Here is a 26,137-nt window from a genome sequence, read left to right as displayed (position 1 = left end):
GCTTAAATGCAAATATCCCCCGGGCGGGGCCCCAGGTACCGGCGCGCGCAGGGAAGAAACCCAGCGAACAAGGGCTGCTGTGGCCAAGAGCCTGTCAATCCGGCTCCACTCAGCCACCTATTGGGTCAATTCTCCTGTCACTCAGGATACAGGCCGGGAGAACTATCCAATCAGGGGCACGGGGGCGGGGCCTTGTGAGCTGTCCAATGAGACGCGCCTCTAAGAGGCGAGGACAACGCTCCGCGACCCCCGCGGGGTCTTCTTTTCTCGAGCCCCGGGTGCCCGGGACCTGTCGCCTGTGTCCTCAGAGGTCCCACGTGGCTCCGCCGCAGCCTCTGGCGCGCTGTGACCCCCAGTGACCGCGGAAGCCGTAGGGAGGACGCGGGGACACCCCGGAAGCCGGGAAATGGTGAGTGTCGGGCGGACGTCCCGAGACGGGGAGCGGGGCCGGTTGGAACCGGCCGGAGCCGGCCGTGGCTGAGGGACCTGGGCCTCCCCGCGCTCAGCCCCGAGTCCGCCGCCCGCGCAGCGCGGCCCTCGGTCCCCTCCGGCCGCAGGGTGGGGCGGGGCCGGCGGCCGGGACCCCGGGCGTCCTGCGCGTTCCTTCGGCGGCGACCTCGGCCCGGCCCGGAGCCCTCTCTGGGCAGCCCCGCGCCCGCGGCCCCGCCTGTCCTCAGAGTGTGCGGTGACGGCGACGTCCTCAGGGGACACCCCGACTCGGGCCGTGGGGCTCGTGCGTGGGAGGAGCTGTGGTCCGTGTTGTCCCCAGTCCCTCCTTTCTCTCCAAGGGGGACCGATTTTCCTGCGTCTTCCAAATGTCTGCGAAGCAGGGTCTCCAATCCACGACTCTGTCCCCCCAGCCTGGCTCTTCCTGGGGCCGGCGATAAATCCCTAAATTTCCAGGTCCCTCCCTGCGTTCCCAAACGCCCACCTCTCCTGTCTAGTTCACAACAGAATTATCAGCTAGCTGTCCTTCATTCTACATTTCAAACAGACACAGTATTTTAGTTTATTATTTTTTCACAAAGCAATGGATAGCTTTTTAAAGATTTGTTTTCTGTTTATGGGCTTTTCATCTGAGAGGAAAGCAGAGAATAATCACCTGAAACTTTGCTTTAAAAAAATCTTTGTGTCTCATCTCCTTTTATCGTCCCTAAACGCAGAGTACAGGTCTTTGGGGTAAGGTTCCCATTTGGAAACTGTACAGGCTGATGTGTCCTCTGCCCTCCCTCCTGTCTTTTCCTGGTCGTGGGTTTCAGAACTGCCTGGGGGCTGACCCAGGTGTCCACAGCTGCCAAGTTTCTTGGAGTGTCTAGTGAGTGTCAGGCCCTGGGTCATCTCCCAGAGAACAGCCTGAGGTGTCGTGGTGGGGCCCCTCAGGGGAGCAGCTGGAGGCCCTGGAGCAGGGAGGAATCTTCTAGTATACCCTCAGTCTAAAAAGCTAACCCCTAGGGTTGTTCAGCTTTTCATTACTTAACCCAAGTTTCCATTTTTTTGGAGACTCTGGTGGTCACTCAGTCAGTTGCTGGTATTGAGGGGACAAGACAAATGATTTTTGCCCTCGATTCTCTCAGGCAAGTGAAGGGAGAAAAAGAATATCTAAGGACAAGGAAAACCCACCCTATTGAGGTGGTGCGGGAACCTGAAAAGCAAAATGCGCTTCATGCACACGGGGGCACAATCCAGTGGTGCTTGGGAGAGTGGTCTTGGAGCACTTCAGTGAGCAAGATGGGGCGGGGGATGTGATAGGATGACCTGACTTGACACTTGAGTCAGACACTGTTCCAGTCAACACTGCCCCTCCCTGGGTTTGTCACCTTGAAAAGGTTTGTTCACTTATTTGATCTTCTTTTTCATCAAAGGTAAATTGTATTTGATTAAGAGAACTTGAAATATAAGATGAAATATTTACAGAAGCAAGTAAGAGGATTTCAGAAAAAAATTAAATATTTAGTCTTATATTCCATTTGTTAAAAATTCTTATTTACCTTTTCTTTCCCTCTACCCATATTTACCTTTTTTTTCTTTTCCCCCTGCCCAGAGTGTGTGTAGTAAGTTTCTCAGGTCTGGTTTTTTCTTTTGGGAGATTTCAAATGGAATTTCAGGACTTAGCCAACTACCAGGGAATAGAAATAGGGAAAATCTCTCTACCATAATGGCTGCAGAAAAATGAGTACGTTTCTATTAAAAAAATCATGTTAGATAAATTGGTGATTTAGAAAGATTCGCCAGAACATCAGTTCCTCTCCTTTGGTAGTGTGGAAAATTTGTAAGAGTGCATAACATTGCTTTGTTTCCTGTTATCTGGACTTCGGAGATTAATGCTAAATTTTATAGGACAGGAACTAGAAATGTTCAAAAATGACTGTTTATTAAACGATATGATATGGAAATAATTAAATGACGTGTTTATTGTCTGAAAGAGATAGATACTTGTGCTTTTTCTGTTTAGTTATAAAATACAAACGCCTTACAATTTCTTTTCCTTCCATGTATGTATAAGCAGTGAGTTTGAGTGATTTTGCTGGATTCGTCAAACACTGCCAGCCAAGGCCAATCTTGAGCCTGCAGAGGGAGGTCGTTGAAGGCCTAGTTCTTCCTGGGGAGCCTCCCCTGCAGGTGTCCCTGTCTGGTCACACCCACCCTAGAAGGAGACCTTGGTACTGAGAGCACTGGAGAGCTGGCGACTCACAGGCTGTTGGACAGGTGATGCCCTCTGTGAGGTTGTAATTGTTACTGTCCTGGGGCTGTTTCTATGCCTCAAGTAAAACAGTCTGCATTTAGATAACCAGTGGCCTGGTTCTAAAGGAATATTGTGATGGGAGAAAGCACCAAGTGCAAGATCTGCAAGCATCTCAGAGGTTAGGCAGAAAAGGGCTTTTCTTTCATAGGGAGGAGCGAACAGGGTTAGAAAGAACATGGGTGAGGGACGTCTGGTGGAGGGTGACAGTGTCAAATCCTAGATCAGAGAATGCTTTATCCTGAGGTCAGCCTGTTCTCTGCAGGGCAGTAAAGGAGGGATTTTGTGCTGTCTCAGTTTGCTGAAGGTGGGACTAGGTTCAGGGGCCTGGAAAGAAAAACTTAACCAAAGTTTGGTTGACGTGGTTTTTTTGTTTTTTATTTTGGCGGCTGTCTGGGATCGGGGCTAGAACCTTTGGCCTTCATGTTATCAGCACCAGGATCTCCCAAGTGAGCTGACTGGCCATCCCAATATGTATTTATTTTGGTATATCAGTGAAAAAAAAAAACTGTTCAGCTAATTGTTCGTGAGGCAAATAATGAGATTTGGAGAGTCTGTGTCTGGCTGTCATAGGTAAAAAAGCGACATCATCTAAGTCTTAATGGGAAGGGTATTTCTTTGCAGTAGTCTGCTTCTCCTGAACACCAAGAGTGGTGCTGGTATGAGTTTCTCCAATCATAACAGAGCTTGGGCAAAATTCAACAATGTGAAAAGTTTAGTTTTGAATCCACAGAGTTGGTTTAGTCAGAGTGTAATTTGTACAAAATGAGAACATTCAAAAGATGCCTTTGGGTTCTGCCTCTTGGAGAAAGAAAGGGTTTATGGTTCTTTTCCTTTTTTTTTTTTTTTTTGGCAGGTGGCCCGTATGGGGATCTGAATAAATCTTGGTGTTTTCAGCACTATGCTCTACCAAGTGAGCTAACTGGCCAGTCCCTGGGTTTATGAATTTGAGAGCTAATTTACTTCTGTGGTATAATAATAATAATATATTTGGTGTTCATCTAGTTCCTGGCACAGAGGTTCTAAAATCCTCAGAATTTCTTGAATGATAGTTGGAGTATCTTTTGTTCTTCATAAGAACCTCCTTTAGCCCATACCCGAGTTTATGCTAATGAAGTGACTCAGGATGGGACCCCTGATTAGCTTCAGAATGGGAGTTGGTGACCAGAAAGAACAAACCCATGATTAGCGTGTTGAAACCAGGGAGGCTATAGATTGAGTTCTTTTTTTTTTTTTAAAAAAAGATGACCGGTAAGGGGATCTTAACCCTTGGCTTGGTGTTGTCAGCACCACGCTCAGCCAGTGAGCGAACCGGCCATCCCTATATGGGATCCGAACCTGTGGCCTTGGTGTTAGCAGCACCGCACTCTCCCGAGCGAGCCACAGGCCGGCCCCAGATTGAGTTCTATAAAAACACTTGAACATACCATGCAGAGAGCTTCCAGGTTGGTGAACACCTTGATGTGCTGGGAGGGTGGTGCACCCCAAGAGGGGGAGCTTTGCCCATTCCCCGCTTCAACTGCTTTATGCATCTCTTCCATTTGGCTGTTCCTGAGTTGTGTCTTTTGTAATATACTGCTAAAGTTAATATACTGGTAAAATGTTTTACTGATTTCTGTGAGTGATTCTAGCAAATTATTGAACATGGAGAGGGATGTGGGAGCCCTTGATTTATATAGGCAGTTGGTCACAAGGGTGGGTGGCCTCGGGGCCTTGAAACTCATATCTGAATTGGGGGCAGGATTGTGGGACTGAGCCCTGAACTTGTGGGGTCTGCACTAACCCTGGGTGATGTCAGAATTGAATTGTTGGACACCCAGCTAGTGTTGGAGAATTGGTTGGTGTTCAGACATTTGGTGTCAAAGACACCAGAGGTCAGAACCTTAAACTGACTGTGGATGAGTGTTTGACTGCTGGTGAGAATCAAGACCCTGGAGAAGTGAATAATTTTCAATTGCGAGGAGAGGAGATTAGGGTGTATGAAGCTCCCAGAATTAAATTTCCCAGCTGCTCAGGTGTCCCTCACTCACTGCCTAAGAGCGAGCCACCGTGGGCTGCATCTCCATATGAGAGTGGTCCCCAAGTTTGGGAATGCATTTAACCTTCTGAGTGTGGGTTTCCTTGTGAACTGTGGGTGAGGCTGGCTGCTAGGTAAGAGATCCCAAAGAGAAGAGGGCAACATGCCTTGCTGGCCACCTGGAACAGGACATGCATGTTCAGCCAGCAGGTGGAGAGCAAGAGAGAGATCTGTGGGCCAAAGCCTTTATTGGGGGCTCCTCGGGGAGTTCTAATTTGTGGGTTTACAGCAAGTAGGCACAAGTTCCATGTCATCACACTGTGATGGAGAGGTGGTGGCCGCAGTTATCTGTGCAGTCCAAGTGGGGTGTGGGGGGTCAGTCAGGTGATTCTAGTAGGTTGCGTGGAGCTGCCCATAGGGAGGTGGTCACCAGGAGGCAGTTGTATAAAGCAGATACTGGCTTGACCACATTGAGGAACTGGAAACTGTCAAAGGTGACTAAGCCCTGCTTCTGGTATGAGAAAGTTAAACCTGTATTCAAAATGGATGGTGAGATAACATAAACTATGAGAATTTACTAGAACAGGCACCTCTACAGTTCATTGGTTATTGCATATGGAGATGATGGAAAGGAGATTGATTATTCTCCTGTAGATATCCATTTGTCACTGCCTTGTGTATTACCACATCCATCATTTCTAACACTACCTGGCCATACTCGCTGTGTCATAGGTTCATGTAACTTAAACAGATATCCTTCTTTCAGAATTTGCTATTTTCTATTGTCTATATGTCCTCCTCTCTGCTGCTGCATAATGTCCTGATTACCATAGATTTCTTTTTTTTTTTTTTTTTTAAAGATGACCGGTAAGGGGATCTTAACCCTTAACTTGGTGTTGTCAGCACCACGCTCAGCCAGTGAGCGAACCGGTCATCCGTATATGGGATCCGAACCCGGGGCCTTGGTGTTATCAGCACCGCACTCTCCCGAGTGAGCCACGGGCCGGCCCCATACCATAGATTTCAAAGCCTTGATGTGCGTTAGGAAAGTGCCTCCCTATCTTAGTCACTTTGGGCTGCTATAACAATTATTGTAGACGGGGTGGTTTAAATAGTAAACATTTTTTTATCACAATTCTGGACGCTGGGAAGTCCAAGTCAAGGTGCAATCAGATCTGGTGTCTGATAAGGGCTCACTTTTTGGGTTGCAGATGGCTATCTTGTTGTGTCCTCATGTGGCAGAGAGGAAAGAGGAAACAAGTTCTCTCCTGTCTCTTATAAGGGAACTAATCTCATTCATGAGGGAGATCTCATCTAATACTCATTACCTCCCAGAGGTGCCACCTCCTAATACCGTCACATTAGGAGGTAGAATTTCAAGAAATGAATTTGTGAGGGGGGGACACATCTAGTTTCTGCCGTTTCCCAGCAGGGTTCTGTACAAAATCATGGCTATTCTTAGACATTTGTCTTCTATTTCAATTTTTAGAAGTAGCTTTTCTTAAGGTCAGCAACATACCAGACAAACCTGGTTGTGAATATCTTGGAATTAAAAAAACCCTAGATTTATATGACAGAGCTGATATCATGGCGATATTCAGTCTCTTTTCTAAGGACATATGTCATCTCTCCATATATTTTTTCATAATTTGATGTCTTTTGAGGTATAATTTTTCTGTTATAATCATATTATACTCTAGATATATTTTAGGACTTTCAGAGAATTAGTTTTAATAGAAATTAATGTTAATAGGGTACATTATGTTCTAAGAATTTACTTTCAATAGCTTGTTACTCATAATTCAAAATGAACTGGGATTTGTTTCTGTATTGTGTTTGCATTGTGGAAACCTACTAAAAATATTATGTATGAGGAAATTACATAAAACAATTGCACAGTCAATTAAAACATTATGAAGGGAGGATCCATCTAATGATGACCAGGCCAAGACTTGGAAGTAACCTTCTTGCCACACGCCCCACTTGAAATGATTCCTAAAGGCCAGAGCATCTCATCTCTCTCCAGATGGAGCCAGTATTTTAGATTATAAGATAATTTCCTTGTTTTTCTTAACCTGTGTATACATTGCTATGTCAGTATATTTTCACTTGTTTCTTATGCAGATGGTATCATACTATATGTACTATTGAATGTCAGGGTTTTCTTTTTTACACAGTTAAGAATCTTCAACGGAATGGTATTTTATTAACTTTTTCAGTTAATAGTCTGTATTTTGCAGAGTAGTTTTAGGTTTACAGAAAAATTGAGCAGATAATTCAGAATACCTATATATCCCTTATCCCAAACTCATAGTTTCTATTTTTAAGTGTGGTATATTTATTACAATTATGAACCAATATATTTCGGGCCGGCCCGTGGCTCACTCGGGAAAGTGCGGTGATGATAACACCAAGGCCCTGGGTTCGGATCCCATATACGGATGGCCTGTTCGCTCACTGGCTGAGCGTGGTGCTGACAACACCAAGTCAAGGGTTAAGATCCCCTTACCGGTCATCTTTTAAAAAAAAAAAAAAAAAAAAAAAAAATGAACCAATATATTTCATCTGATGGTGAGCATTGATAAGTCAACACATTGTCATTAACTAAAGTTCATACTTTACATTAGGATTCACTCTTTGTATTGTACAGTTTTATAGATTTAGATAAATGTATGCATCTACCATCGGATTATTATGGAATAATTTTGCTGCCCTAAAAATCTCCTGTGCTTCACCTAATTACTATTACCCTCTCTTATCCTCCACTCCCCACTATTTCTTTTGGGGTTATTGAGTGTTCTCCAACTTGGGGGTGACATAACTGTATATATGTGAAAACTCATAACTATGCTTAAAACAGTATGTGTACGTGTTAAAAATAATTAATAGAAAACAAACAACAAAAATGCTTTCACGTACTTGGAGAATTTTAACTTCTCCTGAGCCTTGATTTTTATGTGTTCACCACTTCTTTCTACCTCCAAGGGATCCTCGTTTGAAAGAATTGAAGGACTGGGCACGAGGGACTCTGGACCCAACAGGCCTTTCTTGGAACCTTATTTGATGTTAGGAAACACCCTGTGTAGCCAAATCTGTCCTCACCTCACAAACACAACTAGATAGAAAGGAGAGGACTCTTAGAGTCTGTCTTTGACTTTACAACAGTTTCCTTGGGTCAGATAGTTGGGATTTCTCTGTTTCTGAAACATAAAACCATTTCCTATGGTTTTCCCCAAGTGTAGGGTCTCTTTGGGGCATCCTAATCCTTGGGTGTCAGCATCAGGTCTTTCCAAGGCCAGTTTTATGGCCATTTCCAGCTCTTAATTTTCCATCCCAAGCTCCCTATCTGTGCCTTCTTGCTGGGAAACTTCTTTGGTAATCAACACACAGTATATTCTTTTGAAAATTTCTCTACAGCAGCCCTAGGTTGCTGTGATGTGAGATGGTGGAGGAAGCAGTGGCAGAACCCATGTCATGGGACTCACAACCTCAGCCACTGCAGCCCCCTCAGCCTTAGTCATTAGCTCTCCACCCATAAACACAATCACAATAGTCTGACAACTGGAAAAGACCCCAGGCTAAAATTTCCTCCTTCGAACTGCTCTTGTTGAGTCCCATAAGTTTAGGTATGTTGAGTTTTTGTTTTGTCTTATTTTGGGTGGGCAATATTCTGTGTTTTTGTTTTTATTATTCATCTCTAACTATTTTCTAATTTCCCTCGTTATTTCTTCTTGAGTCATTTTGTTTTATAGGCAAGTGTTTAATTTCCACAGATTTATGATTTTTGGTTTTTTTATGTCTAAGTTCATGCCATTGTGGCTAGCGAAGATAACTTGTATGATACTTATTTTTATTCTTTATTATTTTAATATTTTATATTATACATTATTATGTTTATATTTTCAGTACAAAATTTATATTATTAATAATGTTAAAATGTGTATTATAATGTTGTTATATTCTATATTGTTTATTTTTAATTACACCTTATGTTTTATTCTGTTTTTTTAAAAGTCTATTAAAAATTAACTCTCACCGTTACTAGTCAGCATAGTACTGGCTGTTCTAGTCAGAGTGATTAGGCAAGAAAGAGAAATAAAAGCCATCCAACTTTGAAATGAATTAGAAAAATTATCCCTGTTCACAAGTTATGTGATCTTTTATGTAGGAACCCAAAGGATTCCACACAAAAAAAAAATTGGAATAAAAGACACAACCAATTAGCAGGATACAAAATGAACCCACAAAATTCTGTTATTTTTCTATACAATGGGATTGAGCAATCCAAAATGGAAATTCGGAAAACATTTCCATTTATGATAGCATCAGAAAGAACAAAATACTTAGGATTTCACTTAAGGAAGGAAGGGACTTGTACACTGAAAATTACAAAATGTTTCTGAAAGACATAAAAGACAGCAAAAAATGGAAAGACATGGTATTCATGCAGTGGTGTTCATGCATCTAAGATTAACAAGGTGTCAATATTATTATCTAAGGCTGTGTACAGATTCAATACAGTGGCTATCAAAGTCTCAGTGTCATTTTTTGCAGAAATAGTAATCCCCATCCTGAAATTCATATAGAATCTGCAGATATTCCAAATAGCCAAAACAGTTATGAAAAACAGCAATAAAGTTGAGACTTAATGCTTTTGATTTCAAAACTTCTCACAAAGCTACAGTCATGAAAACAGTTTGGTACTGGCATAAAAAGAGATATATAGACTAATGGAACAGAAGAGACAACACAGAGATATACCGTTGCCTATAGAGTCAAATAATTTTTGAGAAGGATGCCAAGACCATTCAGTGGGGGAACAGATATTGTTTTAAAAAATGGTCATGGGAAAACCTGACATCCACATACAGAAGAATGGAGTCAGACCCTTACCTTACATCCTACATAAAAGTTAAATGAAGGTGGAACAAAGGCATAAATATAAGTCCTAGATCTCTAATATTCTTTTGCCCTGTTTTTTGCCCTAAAACACAAGGCCAAAGCTTCTTGACATTGGGTTTATCAATGATTTCTTCACTATGCAACCGAAAGCACACACTATAAAGGAAAAAGTAGATAAACTTTTGTTGGTATCTGAGTGGAAAAAACAAATGGTTCCTCCTACTACTGTGTTCTCACAACACAGAATACTTCTGTGACCAAATATGTGGGGGGTTTCCCACACACACCAAGCAAGCAGTCAGCTCTACAGTGGACACCAAGTGTGTATCCTGTAATTACATTTGATTCCGATGCTGACTACCAGGGGATAGCATCAGATCCCACATGTTGAGGGCTCAGTCCCACAACACTGCCCCCCACTTCAGATGCCAGTTACAAGTCCAGACCTCTGGAAAATCTGACTGACCTGCTATAAGTCGGAGTTCTCATGAACCCCTCCTTGGGTTTAATTAATTTGCTAGAATGGCTCAGAGAACTGAGGGAAACATTTACATTTACCTGTTTACTATACAGGATGTTACAAAGGATACAGATGAGCAACCAGATGGAAAAGAGGCCTAGGGGTGGGTGTGGAGCTTTCATGCCCTCTCCACATACCACCCTCCAGGAAACTCCCTTTGTTCAGCTGTCTGGAAGGTCCCAGAGCCCAGTTCTTTTGGGTTTTTATTGAAGTTTCATGACTTAGTCTTGATTGGTTAAATCATTGGTTATTGATAATCAAAATTCTGTAAGTCTCGCAGATAAGATGTAGAAGCAACTTATATGTTTATCGACAGATGAATGAGTAAACAAAAGATAGTATATATATGCAATGATATATTAACTTTAAAAAGGACATTCTGACATATGCTACAACATAAATGAACCTTGAGGACCTTAAGCTAGTGGGTCAGGCCGTTCATATAAAGACAGATACTGTGTAGTTCTACTTATGTGAGGTACCTAGAGTAGTGAGATTCATAGAAAGTAGAAGGGCTATTGCCAGGGCATGGGGAGAGTAGGTAATAGGGAGTTATTGTTTATTGGACATAGAGTTTCAATTTTGCAAGATGAAAAATGTTCTGGAGTTGGATGATGGTGATAGTTGTACCCGGTTATGAATGCAACTACTGCCCCTGAAATCTACCTAAAAATGGTTGGGATGGTAAATTTTCTGTTATGTGTGTTTTAGTACATTATTATTTTTTGTTGTTGTTGATGTTTCGTTTTGATGGCTGGCCAGTACAGGGCTCTAACCTTGGACCTTGGTGTTATCAGCACCAGTCTCTAATCACCTTAGAAAACCAGCCAACCCTACTGTAGCACATTAAAAAAAAAGAAAAAAACAAACAAAAAAGAGTCACACTGCTGCACAGATCCCATGGGACCCTCAGCATTCCAAGCAGCCCTAGGTCTCTTTCCTCTTTGTTCTCAGCACTGTTCATCCATTTTCCTGTGTCCATGAAGGACCCGTTCCCATACAATCTCTTTGGTTCTGGGGCATCATTTAGATTTCATGCCCAGGATTGGCTCACCTACGTCCTCACATCTCTGCAGACGTGGGCCCCACTCACATCAGACCCAGGGACTGTGCCACCCACCTCCTGCTGTCTGTTTGAAAAGGATAATTTTAATTTTCTCTGCACACCATTCATAAACAAATATCTGATGTTGAGCCACCAAAAATTTTTGCTTATGAACATATGAGAAGAAATTAAGCAGAATAAAGCACACCCCCCCCCCAAAAAAGTGGAAATAATTTTTTTAATTGTGGAAAATTGTGACAGTATAGTAGATGATTTGGGATGATTGATCAGTAATCCTGTACCTGTGATGGAGGTTCAGTAAATGGAAAGAAAGAGGTTCCTGCATGCACAGATGAATCAGGGAAATCTTGCCCCCCGCCCCCGCATGCTATAGGCATGTATTGAGAGCCAATTTTTACTTGAGAAAGGGCAGTAAATTCTGATATCACCCAACATGTCTTTGCAAGTTAGGATGATTTTTTTTATTTTTTGTTTTTGTTTTTTTAAAAAAGATGACCGGTAAGGGGATCTTAACCCTTGACTTGGTGTTGTCAGCACCACACTCTCCCAAATGAGCCATGGGCTGGCCCCTTTTGTTCGTATTTTTTTATTGCTCTAGTGTTTATCATCTAAATCATAAGTTATTGCAGTTGAGTTCAGTTTTCCAGTGATGTACAGCTTATTTCAAGTGATACAGAAAAATACTTTTCATATACAACTCTATTCCCTTTTTGCCTATTTTGTTAGAAGTTTTACTGCTCTTAATGTTACACATTCAACAATACACTGTTATAATCATTGTACATTTGCTTTTTAAATATATTAGCAGATGAAAGGTGAAGAAATAGGCATTTATTCTGTCTTTTATACTTACCTAATTATCTTTAATAGTGCCCTTTGTTTTTTCATGTGGATTATGGGGTCACTTGATTTCAGCTTGAATTTTCTTTAATATTGCTTGTTGGGAGTGCCTCATAGGAACAAATTCAGTTTTTTGTTTGTTTGTTTTAACTTGGGAAAGTGTTTTGCCCACGTTTTTGAAAAATAGCTTTACTGACCTAGGATTCTTAGATATTTTCATTGAGCCCTTCCCACTGCCTTCTGGCCTCTGTAACCCGTACTGAGAAATCATTTCTTTTTTTTTTTTAAGGATAATGGTAAGGGGATCTTAACTGTTGACTTGGTGTTGTCAGCACCATGCTCAGCCAGTGAGCTAACCGGCCATCCCTATATGGGATCCGAACCCATGGCCTTGGTGTTATCAGCACCACACTGTCCTGAGTGAACCACGGGCCGGCCCCAGAAATCATTTCTTAATGCAGTTTTTTTGTTAAGTGAGGAATTGTTTTTCTCTTGCTGATTTCAAGATTTCCTCCTTCTCTCCGACTTTCAGCATTTTTATTATGATACCTCTGTTTATGGAACTCTGAGTTTTTCCTACGTAGAGTTTGTTGAATTTCTAGGATGTGTAGGGCATTGGCAATAAATTGTGGGTATTTTCTTTTCTTTCTTTTTTTTTTTTTTATAAGATGACCGGTAAGAGGCTCTCAACCCCTGACTTGGTGTCGTCAGCACCACACTCTCCGAAGCAAGCCAACCGGCCATCCCTATTTAGGGATCTGAACCCGTGGCCTTGGTGTTATCAGCACCACACTCTCCCAAGTGAGCCACAGGCCAGCCTTAAATTGTGGATATTTTCAGTGATTATTTCTTTCAATATTTTTTCTGAGTCTTTCTCTCACCTCCTTATGGAACTTCACTTCTGTGTATGTTGGTGGGTTTAACAATGTGCTGCATTTTTCTATAGTTCTTTTATTTTTCTCAATTCCTTTTTCTCTCTGTTTTTTGGATATCATAATTGTATTAGTCCGTTTTTGTTGCTTATAATGAAAAAGCTGGAACTGGGTGATTTATAAAGAAAACAAAATTGATTACTTACAGTTTTGTAGGCTGGGAAGTCCAAAGTCCAAGGAACACATCTGGTGATGATGACGGTGACCCAGGGGTCTGACCTTGCAAGATGGTGGAAGCAGAAGAGAGACTAACCTCTTACCTGCTCTCCTTTTAAAGCCCTCAGAACCCTGCCCCTGACTACCATTAAATCCATTCACTACTGCATGGTTCTACATTCTAATCATCTCTTCAGGGCCCCCACCCTCTCAACAGTCACAGTGGTAGCTGAATTTCTAATACATAAAATTTGGGGGACACAATTCAAGCTTCAGTGAATTTTGGGGGGACAGTCAGTCCACAGCAGTAATCTCTATTTATCAAGTTTGCTAGTTCTTCTGCCATTTCAAACATATTCTTGCCACCCTCCAGTGAACTTTTTATTTCCTTCATTTTAATTCAGAATTCTCATTTACTTTTTGTTTTGTAATTTCTATAACTTTGTCATGTTCTCTTATTTGATGAAGCTTTGTAATCATGCTTTTCTTTTTTAATCATATTTTCTGATATTTTTGCAAACACGTTATAATGGCTACTCTGATGTCTCTGTTAAATCTGACATTTGTACTTCTCCCACAGGTAGTCTCTTTTACCTGCATTTTACCAGTGTATGGGTTATATTTTGCTGTGTCTTCTGATAGCTTGTGATTTTTTATTGGAACTTGGACATTTTAGATAGTATTTAGTAGCAACTCTAGATACCAATCCTTAATCTCTAGGACCTGTTATTGTTTGCTATATTATTTTAAGGAAGTCTGTCTTTCTCTGCCTCTCTCTCACACACATACACACTCACACTGTTAAACTTTTGGTATTTGTACTGAAAGCAGTGCAGTTTGGGGGAAATGCACAGTAATATTGGCAGGCTGCTCTCTTTCTCTTTCCCTAGCTACATACTGGTTAAACTCCACTGGTTGCTTGCCATTGTTTTCAGTAATGCCTTGGATAAATAAAATTCTCTACAGACTATTCATATTATAGCTCCTTTGAAGGAATAGTTTGTGAGTTCAATGTTAAATATTTGTACTGGCCTCTGGAGGTTTCTAAGCTGTCTTGTTCCCAGGTTTTCTCCGATAAAAGCCTTGTGGCCAGCCAGCAGTTAAGGCTGTATCTCCATTAAATCGTTAACCTGACCAATCTTCTCCCAATTGTTTTTCACCACACACACCCCTGTTCTTGAGAGTACCCTTAGGCTTGAACTTGTTCACTCTCCATTGCAAATTATGTGAGTACCTTGGGAAGAAGTTAGCTATTATACGACCTGGCAAAATCTCTATGCCAGAGCTGTGAAATTGGGGACAACACACTCTAGGAACTATGCAAGCAATAGAGAGGGATAGAAGCCTTGGGTCCTCTTGGCCTGCCTCTCCTGGCATGGAACAACCACCCCGTGAGGTATAGTAAGGGCATCTGGAGCCCCAGTAGTCCACATACTGTGTCTACAGTGGAAACTAAGCTTGCAATTTTCTGCGAACACCTGGGTCAGCCCATTCTGGGCTGGGAGCAAGTTATCTTAAATGCAAATGGACCTGGCCAGCACAGACACCAACGGTGGCTGAAGCATGGTTGGCTAGGCCACGTGACCTCTAGCGACCTGTGACTCAGGGTACAGGGGCCCCCGCCATAGAAAGTGTCCAATCAGACTCCGTGGGAAAGCTGGACAAGTCGCTCAGCAAAGGTGCTGGAGGTCCCTTCTTATTCCTACACCACATGTCAGTGTGTTTCACATGCCTGTAGCGACCTGAGGTGGCTCCGCCACAGCCTCTGTTGCTCTGTGACCTGCTGTAGGGAAGATGCAGGGAAATCGGGGGGGGGGGGGGGGGGGGGGGGCGGGGAGCAGGCGTCCTGAGGCCGGGAGCGGGGCCGGTCGGAACTGGCTGGAGCCGGCCGTGGCCGCGGGACCCGGGCCTCCCCGCGCTCAGCCCCGGAGTCTGCGGCCCCGAGTCCGCCGCCGGCACAGCGCAGCCCTCGGTCCCCTCCGGCCGCAGGGTGGGGCGGGGCCGGCAGCCGGGACCCCGGGCATCCTGTCCCGTCCCTGCGGCTGCGACCTCGGCCCGGCCCGGAGCCCTCTCTGGGCAGCCCCACGTGTCCCCAGAGTGTGCGGTGACGGCGGGGTCCTCAGGGGACACCCCGACCCGGGCTGCGGAGCTCGTGTGGGGAAGGAGCTGCAGGCTGTGGAGTCCCCAGTGTCTCCTTGCTCTTTAGGGGACCGTTTCTCCCTGAGTCTTCCAAATGTCTGGGAAGCAGTGTCTCCAGTCCGCGACCCTGTCCCCCCAGCCCAGCTCTTCTTCCCAGAGCTGGGAATACATCCCTAATTTCTAGATCCCTCCCCATATTCCCAAACACTGATTCTCCTCACCAGTTCACAACATCATGGCCAACTATTTGTCCTTCATTGTATGTTTCAAACATTCGCAGTATTTTAATTTTAATTTTTTCATCGTCATGGATGTCTCTTTTTGAAAGGTTTATTTTTTATTTGTTTGCGGATATTTTACATGAGAGGAGAGCAGAGAATAACCACCCATCACTAGTTTGTCTAAAATGCATGTGCCTCTCCTCCCAGTATCTTTCCTGGACACAGACATCCTATGGGGACTTCTTAGGGTTGAGGATCCGCTTTGGAACTCTTCCTGGATGATCTGTCCTTTCAGCACAGTTGCAGGTCAGCACTGCCCCTCCCTAGGTTTGTTACCTTGAAAAGATTTATTCACTTATTTGAGCTTCAGGTTTTTTATTAAATGTAAATTGTATTTAATCAGTAGATCTTGAAAAATAGTGTAAAAGATTTCCAAAGAGACAAGAAAGATATGAATTTCAGGAAAAAAGATAGTTCAGGCTTAACATTTCATTTGCTAAGAAATGTTTTTCTTACTGGCCAGCCATAAAAAAAAGAAAAGAATTTCTAAAAAATTTTTTTTTCTTCGGAGCGTGTATAGTAAGTTTCTCAGGGCTGTTCTTTCGTTTTGCATGATTTCAAATGAAATTCTACGATGTGAGGGCAATCTGGCTGCGACATCTGTCACCCCTTGATCGCCAGGGTTGATTTGGCTGATCTGGCTCCTAGATGGGTGTCCCCTCCTCCCTTACCACTCCTTGTGCGTCCCTCCCAAGGTGTGCACTGGGTCAAAGAGGATGACCTTCTCCAATAGAGGAGAGGACCATTCATCCCTCAAGATTGTGGGACCTGCACTCTCCTGCCTGAACCTCCAAACAAACTGTCAAATGGAATTCTAGCCCTCAGACTTACAATACCTAAAAGTGTGTTTAAATATAGTTAATTTTTAATAAAACAATTTCTTCGTAATAATTAGCTGACATCTTCACTTTCTTTTTTTTTTTTAAAGATGACCGGTAAGGGGATCTTAACCCTTGACTTGGTGTTGTCAGCACCACGCTCACCCAGTGAGCTAACCGGCCATCCCTATATGGGATCTGAACCCATGGCCTTGGCGTTATCAGAACCACACTCACCCGAGTGAGCCACGGGCTGGCCCAACATCTTCATTTTCTGACAGAAAAAGACACTTGTGGGTTTTCTTATTGAGTTAGCCAATTGCCTTACAGTTTTCTTTCTTTCTTTTTTTTTTTTTTTTTTTTAAAGATGACCAGTAAGGGGATCTTAACCCTTGACTTGGTGTTGTCAGCACCACACTCTCCCGAGTGAGCCACGGGCCGGCCCTACAATTTTCTTTTTATAAACACTGGGCTTGAGTGATTTTGCTGGATTCTTCAGACACTCAGTTTGTGTCATTTCAGTTGTGGTCCAAAGCCACATGACTGGAGTACATGGGCCTGAGACCAGTGACTGCAAGCTGAGGCCACCCTTGAGCCTGAAGAGGGAAGACCCATTTGCTTCTCCTGGGGAGCCTCCCCTGCAGGTCCTGCCTGCTCACTGCCACCAGGGAAGGAACGCTTTGTACTGAGAAGCTGCAGAGCCCTGAAAAGCTGGAGATGCACCTGCACATCTGGTTGGCCTGAGGGGCATGGCAATGTATCCAAAGAACTGGTGCACCTAGAATGGTATTTGTGCGTATTGAGAAAATCTGTGAAGGTCAGGATTTCTGTGTCCGGGAAAACTTAAAAATTTGGGTGTTCGTTTGATTCAAACACTTAAACTGAATCCAGCTGAGAATTTCCTCACTTGGGAGAATTGATTTCCTCCAGGAGAAAGGAGGGCACGTGCAATTAGCAGAGTCCATTCTTGTGGCTACTCAGGTCCTCTGCCCTCCATCACCAGGGACTGGCCCACTCTAGGGATTATATTTTAATTGTCACGAGTAAAAGCTTATGTATGTCCTTGAAAATCCTACTACAATTAATGAATGAGGACCAAGCCATAATAAATTATAATATTCTACACATTTCCAAAAATACCCCACAATGTTAGATAAAGTGGAACAATAACGTATGATTCCACTTAACATCTAATTAGAGATTTCAGAGGTTTATTTTAATGAATTTTTTTATGTTTCACACATTCCTCATCGCTGTGTGTTAGGGATGAAATCTTACAATGATTACCTGTGATTGCAATGATTCCTGTGTGGAACGATTAAAATAAGTTAATTAAAGATTAAATTTTGAAAAGCCAAAGTAAGTAATTAGAAGTAAAGAGAATTAAAAAGTAAAAGCAGTGTTTTTAAAAATCCCTAAGACAGGAAGGTCCTGACTTGACAGGAAAGTCCCTGCCAGCACATCCTGGTCCACTCCTGAGCTCTTGCTCCATCCACCCCCAAATAACCAATTCTGATAATTGCTTGTGCAGCCTGTCACTGTTTGTATAAAAACAAGCAATTGAGAATGCATGTTTTTCTTTCCCACCTTTGTTATTGTTACGCTTAGTCAGACTCCATTTTTGTTGTTTGCTAAGAGCTGAAGCCTCTCCCTTCCCTCCTCTTGTTCCTACACCTGGACCAGCTTTCCAGAAAGCCTGGGGCTCCCTCTTCTGGTGCTGCCCAAGGAACACTTGCCCAGCTCCAAGCACAATGAAAACCCAGACCAAGCTCCTTTCCTTGCTCTCTCAAGCCATTTCCCACCTGCTTACAAGGCCTTTTCTGCCCTCCCCAGAGACCTCAATCATGTGAGTAATAAGTCCTCTTAGTGTGTGTGATACACCATTATCGGTGTGAACAGAGGCATAGACATTGACCACCCCTCTGGGCCTGTCGTATCTTGCTCTGACTTGCTAATCTGCTCTGTTGGCTGATGGCTGGGTGCGCTTTGAGCTGCTGCTTGTTGGGGAGCTCTTGCCATGTGCTATGCTCCTCTTTGTTACCTTGTTGAGATCCAACAAATCTGGGTCTATATTCGACTGACTCAAGTTTGCAGTATCAGAATTCCTTGGCATTTAGAAACAGAGTATGGGATTGGGGCTCTCAAAGTAGTCCTTTGTGTCTTGGTCTGGAACCCTCTGTGCCTTTAAGATTGAAGCTGTGACTGCTGCCATACTTTGGCCTGCAGGATGCTGTGGGAAAAGACTGTACCTGAAAGAACAGTCATTTTAAAAAGAGAGAAAGAGAGTGGAGGGGGAGGCAGCATGTAGGTGGAGGGCTGAGTATGCACTCCTGATAGAAGAGGGCTCACCAGGACCCTTAAGTACGTCTGGTACTGCCGCTGCCTGTGCCTCTAACACCACAAAGATCCTGCCTCTCAGGGTTATAGGGGATAACACCCAGGCACAGGAAAGGGGTTAGTTCAAATGTGACTTAAACCTGGAGCTGTTAAACCTTTTAGGGCAATAATTGCTATGGAGGAGGCCCATAACCCTGATGACTACTTGGTTGTCAGAAGGGAAAAAACTATCATCTTCACTCTTGCTTCTGGTCGCCCCCTCTCCCATAGGTGGCAGGAATGCTACAAAGGTATTTACCTTCTCCCAGGTCAGTTAGGCTCTGGTAAAATCCCAGTGATTAGATTAGTTGAGGATTGTTTTGATGACAGGCCTTGAAGAGAATATTCTGAGCGTAATTGAAAATGGCTACTTTTCTTGCCTGACTCTCCAGTTTGGGGGTTATAGATTTGCGCTGTGACCTCAATTCTCTGACGGCGGAAAAGATGGCATCTAAACTGCTTACACACCAGACCAGAAACCAGAAGTCTCTGACACCATTTTTTGATGTTTGTTGACAAGTTTAACTCCTCAACCCTCCTTCTCCCCCTTCTGACTCACATGAAACCTGGGATCTCTCCTTTGTTGCTGGCAAAATTTTTAGTCCATGCAAACCTGTATTTTCATTCATGAAATCTCACCCTACTTCACCCCCTAATACCGGTAAAAACCCCAGGTCAGGCACCTTTCCTTGCTCTCAAGCCATTTCACACCTGCTGGAGAGGCCTGCCCTGCTCTCCCCAGAGACCTTCATTATGAAGGAGTAGACCCTTCCATACCCTCTTGGTGTGTGTGCTGTGTCATCTGTCTCACATCAGAACCAAGCCTTGAGTGAGGGCTCCGCCTTCCTCTGCGGGTGACTGTAACAGTGACACAAACAGTAAGATGGTGTATATATTGTAATACACTTCACTTAATTGCTCTACTCACATATCCTTCAGATATTTTCATATCAATACTTGCCACCCTTCATGTTTTAAAGGTGCATAAGATGGGAGATTTGTGTAACCAGTTCTTTCTAAATAAATACTTGGCTCATCACCAGTATTTGCTACCACATTTCAAGGCAAATAAATACATACAGATTATGTTCTTTTCCAAACTTAATTAAATCTTCTGTGATTATATTTTTTAAGAAAATAGTCACAGAAGAATTAAAAAAACGTTTTGTGGTATGTTTTATTAATACAACATAAACATCCTTAGAGTCATCATCAAGCTTCATAACTGGGTCTTACACTGTGATTAGAGTCTCCTTATATTCTCCTTAACTCATTTCTGTCATGCCCCATAGTTGACCATTGTCCTGATTCTTTGTTTATTCTTAATATTGTTAACGTTGTTTCTTTCTCACTGAGCTGTGTTTTTTTGTTTTGCCCCCTTTGCACTTTCAGTACATGAGTGTTAGGGGAATTACAGAGAAAGGGTTTGCCTTCAATGGTTTCTTTGCCCAGTATGTTTCACAGATGCTGGTGTTTGATGTTGCTGGCCATCCTATTCATGCATTCAGTCCAGTGGTTATGGTGTCTGAGCGTTTTCAAGTTTATTTTTTGCTCTCATGTGAAATACTGTTTCTGTCATTTTTGTTTCAGTCTGCAAATATTATAAATGCACAACAAAATCTCAGGACATTAGAGAAAAATCGCTGTGCTGTAGATCATGATCAAGTTCAAATTTACAGGAAATAGTAATGAAGTATATCAGTTGGCCCTTTCTCTAGTTGTGCATAACTATTTATCTGTTTGCAATGGTCATCAACACTTGGGATTATCTCACTGACTAATTTTTGTCCTAATTAGTGTGAACTGGGATCTACTCGGCATCTTTTGTTTTTTGTTTTGGTGGCTGGCCGGTACAGGGATCTGAACTACTTGACATTTTATATGGCTACTTTTTACCAAGGAGATGGAACATTTTTCATATACTTTTTTTATCTTTTGTTAAATATGTTTTGCTTATTTTCCCACTTTTTAATCATGTGTTTATTATTTTTACTCTGGACATTAGTTCTTTTATATTGCATGTATTGCAGATATTTTTCATCTACTTTGTTTTTTTTCAACTCCCTTAATTTTACTATATTTGAATCTGTCTCTGTATTGCTTATTCTTTTTCTTATATGAGAAAATTCTTCCTGTTTTTGCATCAAGAAAAATTTGCCTTTAACTATAGAAAATGTTTTTGTTTTATCTGTCTTACATAAACCAATAATAAATTTATTATTGTTCATGGCATAGAAGAGAATACAGTGCATTTTTCCAGTTAGATAGCAGTTTGTCTCTGCTCCATGTATTAAAGTGTTGGTGATTCTTTGGTTATTCTTAATACTGTACAATGCCATACAGTGTCTATCATTAATCAACTTTCATATCAAATGCGGGCCCAGTGGAGACTATTTCCCTTAGTCTGTCTGTTTATCTCTATGCTAATACTGTGCTGTCCACCATATTAGACTTTCAGAATCTTTGATACATGCTAGGCAAGCCATCACCTTGTTCTTCAGAAGACTTTGACATTCATTATTCCTCCTAAGTTTAGAGAAGTACTTTTGTTGATTCTTAAACATTCTGAATTGGGATTTATGGACTTAAGAAAATATTTTGAAAGAGGACATTTTGGGGGCATAGAGTTCTGAGAAAATGTACCATCTTTTCTCTTGTTTCATATTGCTTTGACATTACATAATGCAATGTCATAGTGACTGGTCAGAAATCATTTCCTCCTGAAATTGGAGAAAGGATTTTATGTTAAAAAAGAAAGCGCTGTTGAACTCTTTATGTATTTTACGATTGTGGCAAATTCACCTTCAAACTGTTATGGATGTAAATGAAATATCCTGGAAATTGCAATTCAACCTGTTCCTCAAGGTCAACAAGGCCCTGGGTACATTGCTATGGGTTGCCAGAAAGAGCTCTTCTGGCATTTTATCTTCTCATTAGGTGGAAAGCTCTCATTATGTGAAAAAACTGGGTGGAAAATTGCCCGGGGGTTCATCAGTATAGGGGTTTTTGTAAAGGTCTCAGTTGTGATGCCATCTTCATAAGGCCTGAGTTCTGTCCTCCCAGTAACTTCCTATATAATGTAATGGGACAGAGAATTAAAGGAAACACTGAGTCTATGATAAATATTACATACACACATTAAAATTAATACTTTTGCAGAGGAATATTTTCATTTATCCAGCTAGATCTGACTATTAATGGTCCTGAGTACTTCTGGAAAATATAGTCAGCTGGACTTTGTTACAATTTGAATTTCTACAAGCCTTGTGGCCTTTCATATTTGGTGAAGGGAACAGAAGGAAAAGATTCCACTTCTTCAGTGTGTATTTATTCATTGAAACCTCATCCATGCTTGACCCTGTGCCTTATGGAGTGCTGAGTGGTGTGTGATATGGTGGGTAGTCAGGAAATGGAAGAAATTTTGTCACAAGGAATGATGGTCTTAAAATTTGTTTTCTTTGTATAGCATTTCCCTCATTTCTCCAAGGTAAACTGGATCCTGCCATTAGAGAACAAAAAACTTATACTAGCTACAGTAAAAACATAGAGATTAGTTCAAGGTTTTCATGGTGCTGTTTAATTCCTGAGGAAGTGAGTGTGGACACATGTTCATTTATCATAAAATTAGCATTTGAAGACCACAATATGATTTGTGAACTTTTATGAATTCAGTGTATGTAGCCCTGTGGTGTTGTCTTGCCCTTCCTCCATTCAACATGTATGGGATGTTTTAGGACCCAGTGGACTCTGAGGATGTGGCTGTGAACTTCACCCTGGAAGAGTGGGCTCTGCTGCATCCTTCCCAGAAGAAACTCTACAGAGATGTGATGCGGGAAACCTTCAGGAACCTGGCCTCAGTAGGTAAAGATGACATCATTTTTTCTCTTAGTCAATTAAAAAAGTGTTTCTTGCACATCAGTGCTATTAGGCTTGGAATGTAGAAACAGTATGCTTTGGTGACTAAGTCAGGCTTGGTTGCAGCTCATCTTGAACCTAGAATCTTATTATTTTTCTATAATGTCCAAAAATTTATAATCATTTTTCTTGCCCTATAGGGAAAAAATGGGAAGACCAGAACATGGAAGATCGGTATAAAAATGAGGGGCAAAGTTTAAGGTAATTTTCACTCACCAGAGAAAGCAGTGTGTCCTTTGAGTGAATCTTAGTATGTCATAATATTTTTAAAATAAGGAAACAAAACAAATAAGCCCAGCTTCAAAACTGTTTATTTATAGAACTTTTTCACTGAGAATATATACAGACAAATGTTGCGTGGTGACAGGTATGAGTTCTGAGAAATGCATTGTGAGGCACTTTTGTCATTATGTGAACATCATGGAGTGTACTTATACAATCTAGATGGTGTAGCTACAGCTTACTACACACCTAGGCTGTATGGCATAGTACATTGTTCCCAGGCTAAAAACCTGTACAGCATGTTACTGTACAGAATACTGTTAGGAAATTGTAACACAGTACTAAGTATCTGTGTATGTAAACATACAGCGGGTCTTTAAAAAGTTGAAAGAAAGGTTCATAGTACCTTTTTAATTTCATTTTTCCTTGATCATTTTGAAGTACCCTCATATCTAAATATTGGAAATGTACAGTAAAAATACATTATAAAGGATAAAAAATGGTACACCTCTACATAAGGCACTTCCCATAAATAGAGCTTATAGGACTGGAAGTTGCTCTGAGTGAGTCAGTGAGTGAGTGGTGAGTGAATATGAAAGCCTATGACACTACTGTAGACTAATAAGTGATTAATAATATGCTTTCCATTTGTTACAGCAATCATATGCTAGAGAGACTCTTTGGGAATAAAGAACGAAGTCAATTTGGAGAAACCTTCAACCAAATTCCAAATTTTACTCTGAACAAGAAAATCCCTGCTGTAGTAAAACCATATGAATGTAGTTTGTGTGGGAAAGTCTTCATGCATCATTCATCCCTTAGTAGGCACATAATATCTCACACTGGACACAAACCATATGAGTATCAGGAATATGGAGAGAAACCATATAAATGTAAGCAATGTGGGAAAGCCTTCAGTTATTGTAACTCCTTTCGAAGACATGAAAGGACTCACACTGGAGAGAAACCCTATGAATGTAAGGAATGTGGGAAAGCTTTTATTTCCCTCACAAGTGTTCGGAGACACATGATAGCCCACACTGGAGATGGACCTTATAAATGTGAGGAATGTGGGAAAGTCTTTGATCGACCTGGTTTATTTCGAATACATAAAAGAACTCACACTGGAGAGAAACCCTATGAATGTAAGCAATGTGAGAAGTCCTTTATTTCTATCACAGGTTTTCAAAGTCACATGATTAGGCACACTGGTGATGGACCTTATAAATGTCAGGAATGTGGGAAAGCATTTCACCGTCCCAGTTTATTTCGAATACATGAAAGGACTCACACTGGAGAGAAACCCTATGAATGTAAAGAATGTGGGAAAGCCTTCATTTCTCTCACAAGTTTTCAAAGTCACATGATTAGACACACTGGAGATGGACCTTATAAATGTCAGCAGTGTGGGAAAGCCTTCATTTTTCCCAGTTCTGTTCGAAAACATGAAAGGACTCATACTGGAGAGAAACCCTATAAATGTGAGATATGTGGTAAAACCTTCAGTTATTCCAGTAATGTTCGAACACATGAAAGGACTCACACTGGAGAGAAGCCCTATGAATGTAAGGAATGTGGGAAGGCCTTCATTTCTCTCCCAAATGTTCGAAGACACATGATTACGCACACTGGAGAAGGACCTTATAAATGTGAGCTGTGTGGGAAAGCCTTTGACTGTCCCAGTTCATTTCAAATACATGAAAGAACTCACACTGGGGAGAAACCCTATGAATGTAAGGAATGTGGGAAAGCATTCATTTCTCTCAAAAGGGTTCGAAAACATATGATGCTGCACACTGGAGAAGGACCTTATAAATGTAGGGTATGTGGGAAAGCCTTTGAGTGTCCCAGTACTGTTCGAATACATGAAAGAATTCATACAGGAGAGAAACCCTATGAATGTAAAGAATGTGGGAAAGCCTTCAATTATCCCAGTTCTGTTCGAATACATGAAAGAACTCATACTGGAGAAAAGCCCTATGAGTGCAAGATGTGTGGGAAAACATTCAGTTATCACAGTTCCTTTCAAAGACATGAAAGAGCTCATAGTGGAGATAGACCCTTTGTAGGGAATGTGGGAACTCTTTCATTTATCACACAGCCTTTGAGTGTGCATGAAAATGCTTAATGGAGGAAAACCCTATAAATGTAAAGGATGTGGAAAGTCTTCAGCCTACCTTCTGGGATTTGGACTTGCTAGGGAACCATCACATTTTCCTTCTCTCCTGTTTTCTGCCTTTTGGAATAGGAATGTACCATGCCTGTCCCACCATTGTATTTTGGAAGCACACAATTGGTTTGGTTTCATAGGGTCACAGCTGAAGAATTTTACCTCAGCATGAATCTACTCTCAAGTGTCCCTCATAACAGATTTACATGATATTGAGATGACACTTTGGAGTTTAGACTTAAGAGATGATGCTGGAATGAATTAAGATTTGGGGGGCCTTTGGGATGGAATGAATGTATTTTACATGTGAGAAGGACATGAAGTTTGGGGGGTGTCCAAGGGTAGGAATATTTGGACTGAGCATATGTGTTCCCCTGAATTCATATGTTGAAACCCTCCCCTCTAATGCGATGGTAATAGCAGTAGATGCCTCTGGGTAGTAATTAGGATTAGATAAGATCATGAGGATGGAGGCCACATAAGTGGGATTAGAGTTCTTATTTGAGTTCCTAAAGAGATAGCTTTGCTCTCCACCATGTGAGGACACAGTGAGAAGATAGCATCTTTGAACCAGGAAAAAGGTCCTCACCAGACCTCGAGTCTGCCAGTGCCTTGACATTGGGCATCCCAGCCTCCTGAACTGTGAGAAATAAATAAATGTTTCTTGTTTATGCCACACAGTTTATGGTATTTTATTTTAGCAGCGTGAGCTAAGTAAGACAACCAAATTTTAAAATGGGGAAAGGACTTGAATAAACATTTCTCCAAAGAAGATATGTAAATGGCCAGTAAGCACATAAAGATGCTTAATGTCGTTATTCATTGGAGAAGTGCAAGCCATGTCCATGACATACATACCATCTTACACACGTTAGGATTGTTCCTATCAAGAAATAAATGCTGGCAAGGATGTGGAATGATTGGGACCCTGTGCATTGTTAGTAGAAATGTACAACAGTATGGGAGGTCCTCAAAAAATTAAACATAGAAATAACATATGTTGGTTAGAGTGTGGTGTTACAACACCATGGTCAAAGGTTTGG

The 26,137-nt window shown here is 41.9% G+C and overlaps 1 protein-coding gene across 2 annotated transcripts; it reads left to right on the top strand.

Annotated features, from left to right (window-relative positions):
- The first annotated feature begins 236 nt into the window (after positions 1–236).
- Positions 237–25,144, top strand: LOC134388185 (zinc finger protein 564-like). 2 transcript variants are annotated; one of them, XM_063111033.1, is made up of 4 exons: positions 237–409; positions 22,522–22,648; positions 22,843–22,903; positions 23,582–25,144. In XM_063111033.1, exons 1-4 carry the CDS (start codon positions 407–409, stop codon positions 25,050–25,052), a joined length of 1,662 nt encoding a protein of 553 aa, XP_062967103.1. In that variant the 5' UTR covers positions 237–406; the 3' UTR covers positions 25,053–25,144. The 2 variants fall into 2 exon arrangements, with proteins under 2 accessions (XP_062967103.1, XP_062967104.1); XM_063111034.1 differs by lacking the exon at positions 237–409 and having other exon boundaries at positions 22,573–22,644.
- The last annotated feature ends 993 nt before the right edge of the window (positions 25,145–26,137 follow it).

The sequence above is a fragment of the Cynocephalus volans genome, chromosome 10, assembly GCF_027409185.1.
Source record: "Cynocephalus volans isolate mCynVol1 chromosome 10, mCynVol1.pri, whole genome shotgun sequence".
Lineage (NCBI taxonomy): Eukaryota > Metazoa > Chordata > Mammalia > Dermoptera > Cynocephalidae > Cynocephalus > Cynocephalus volans.
This window is presented reverse-complemented; position numbering and strand designations above follow the sequence as displayed.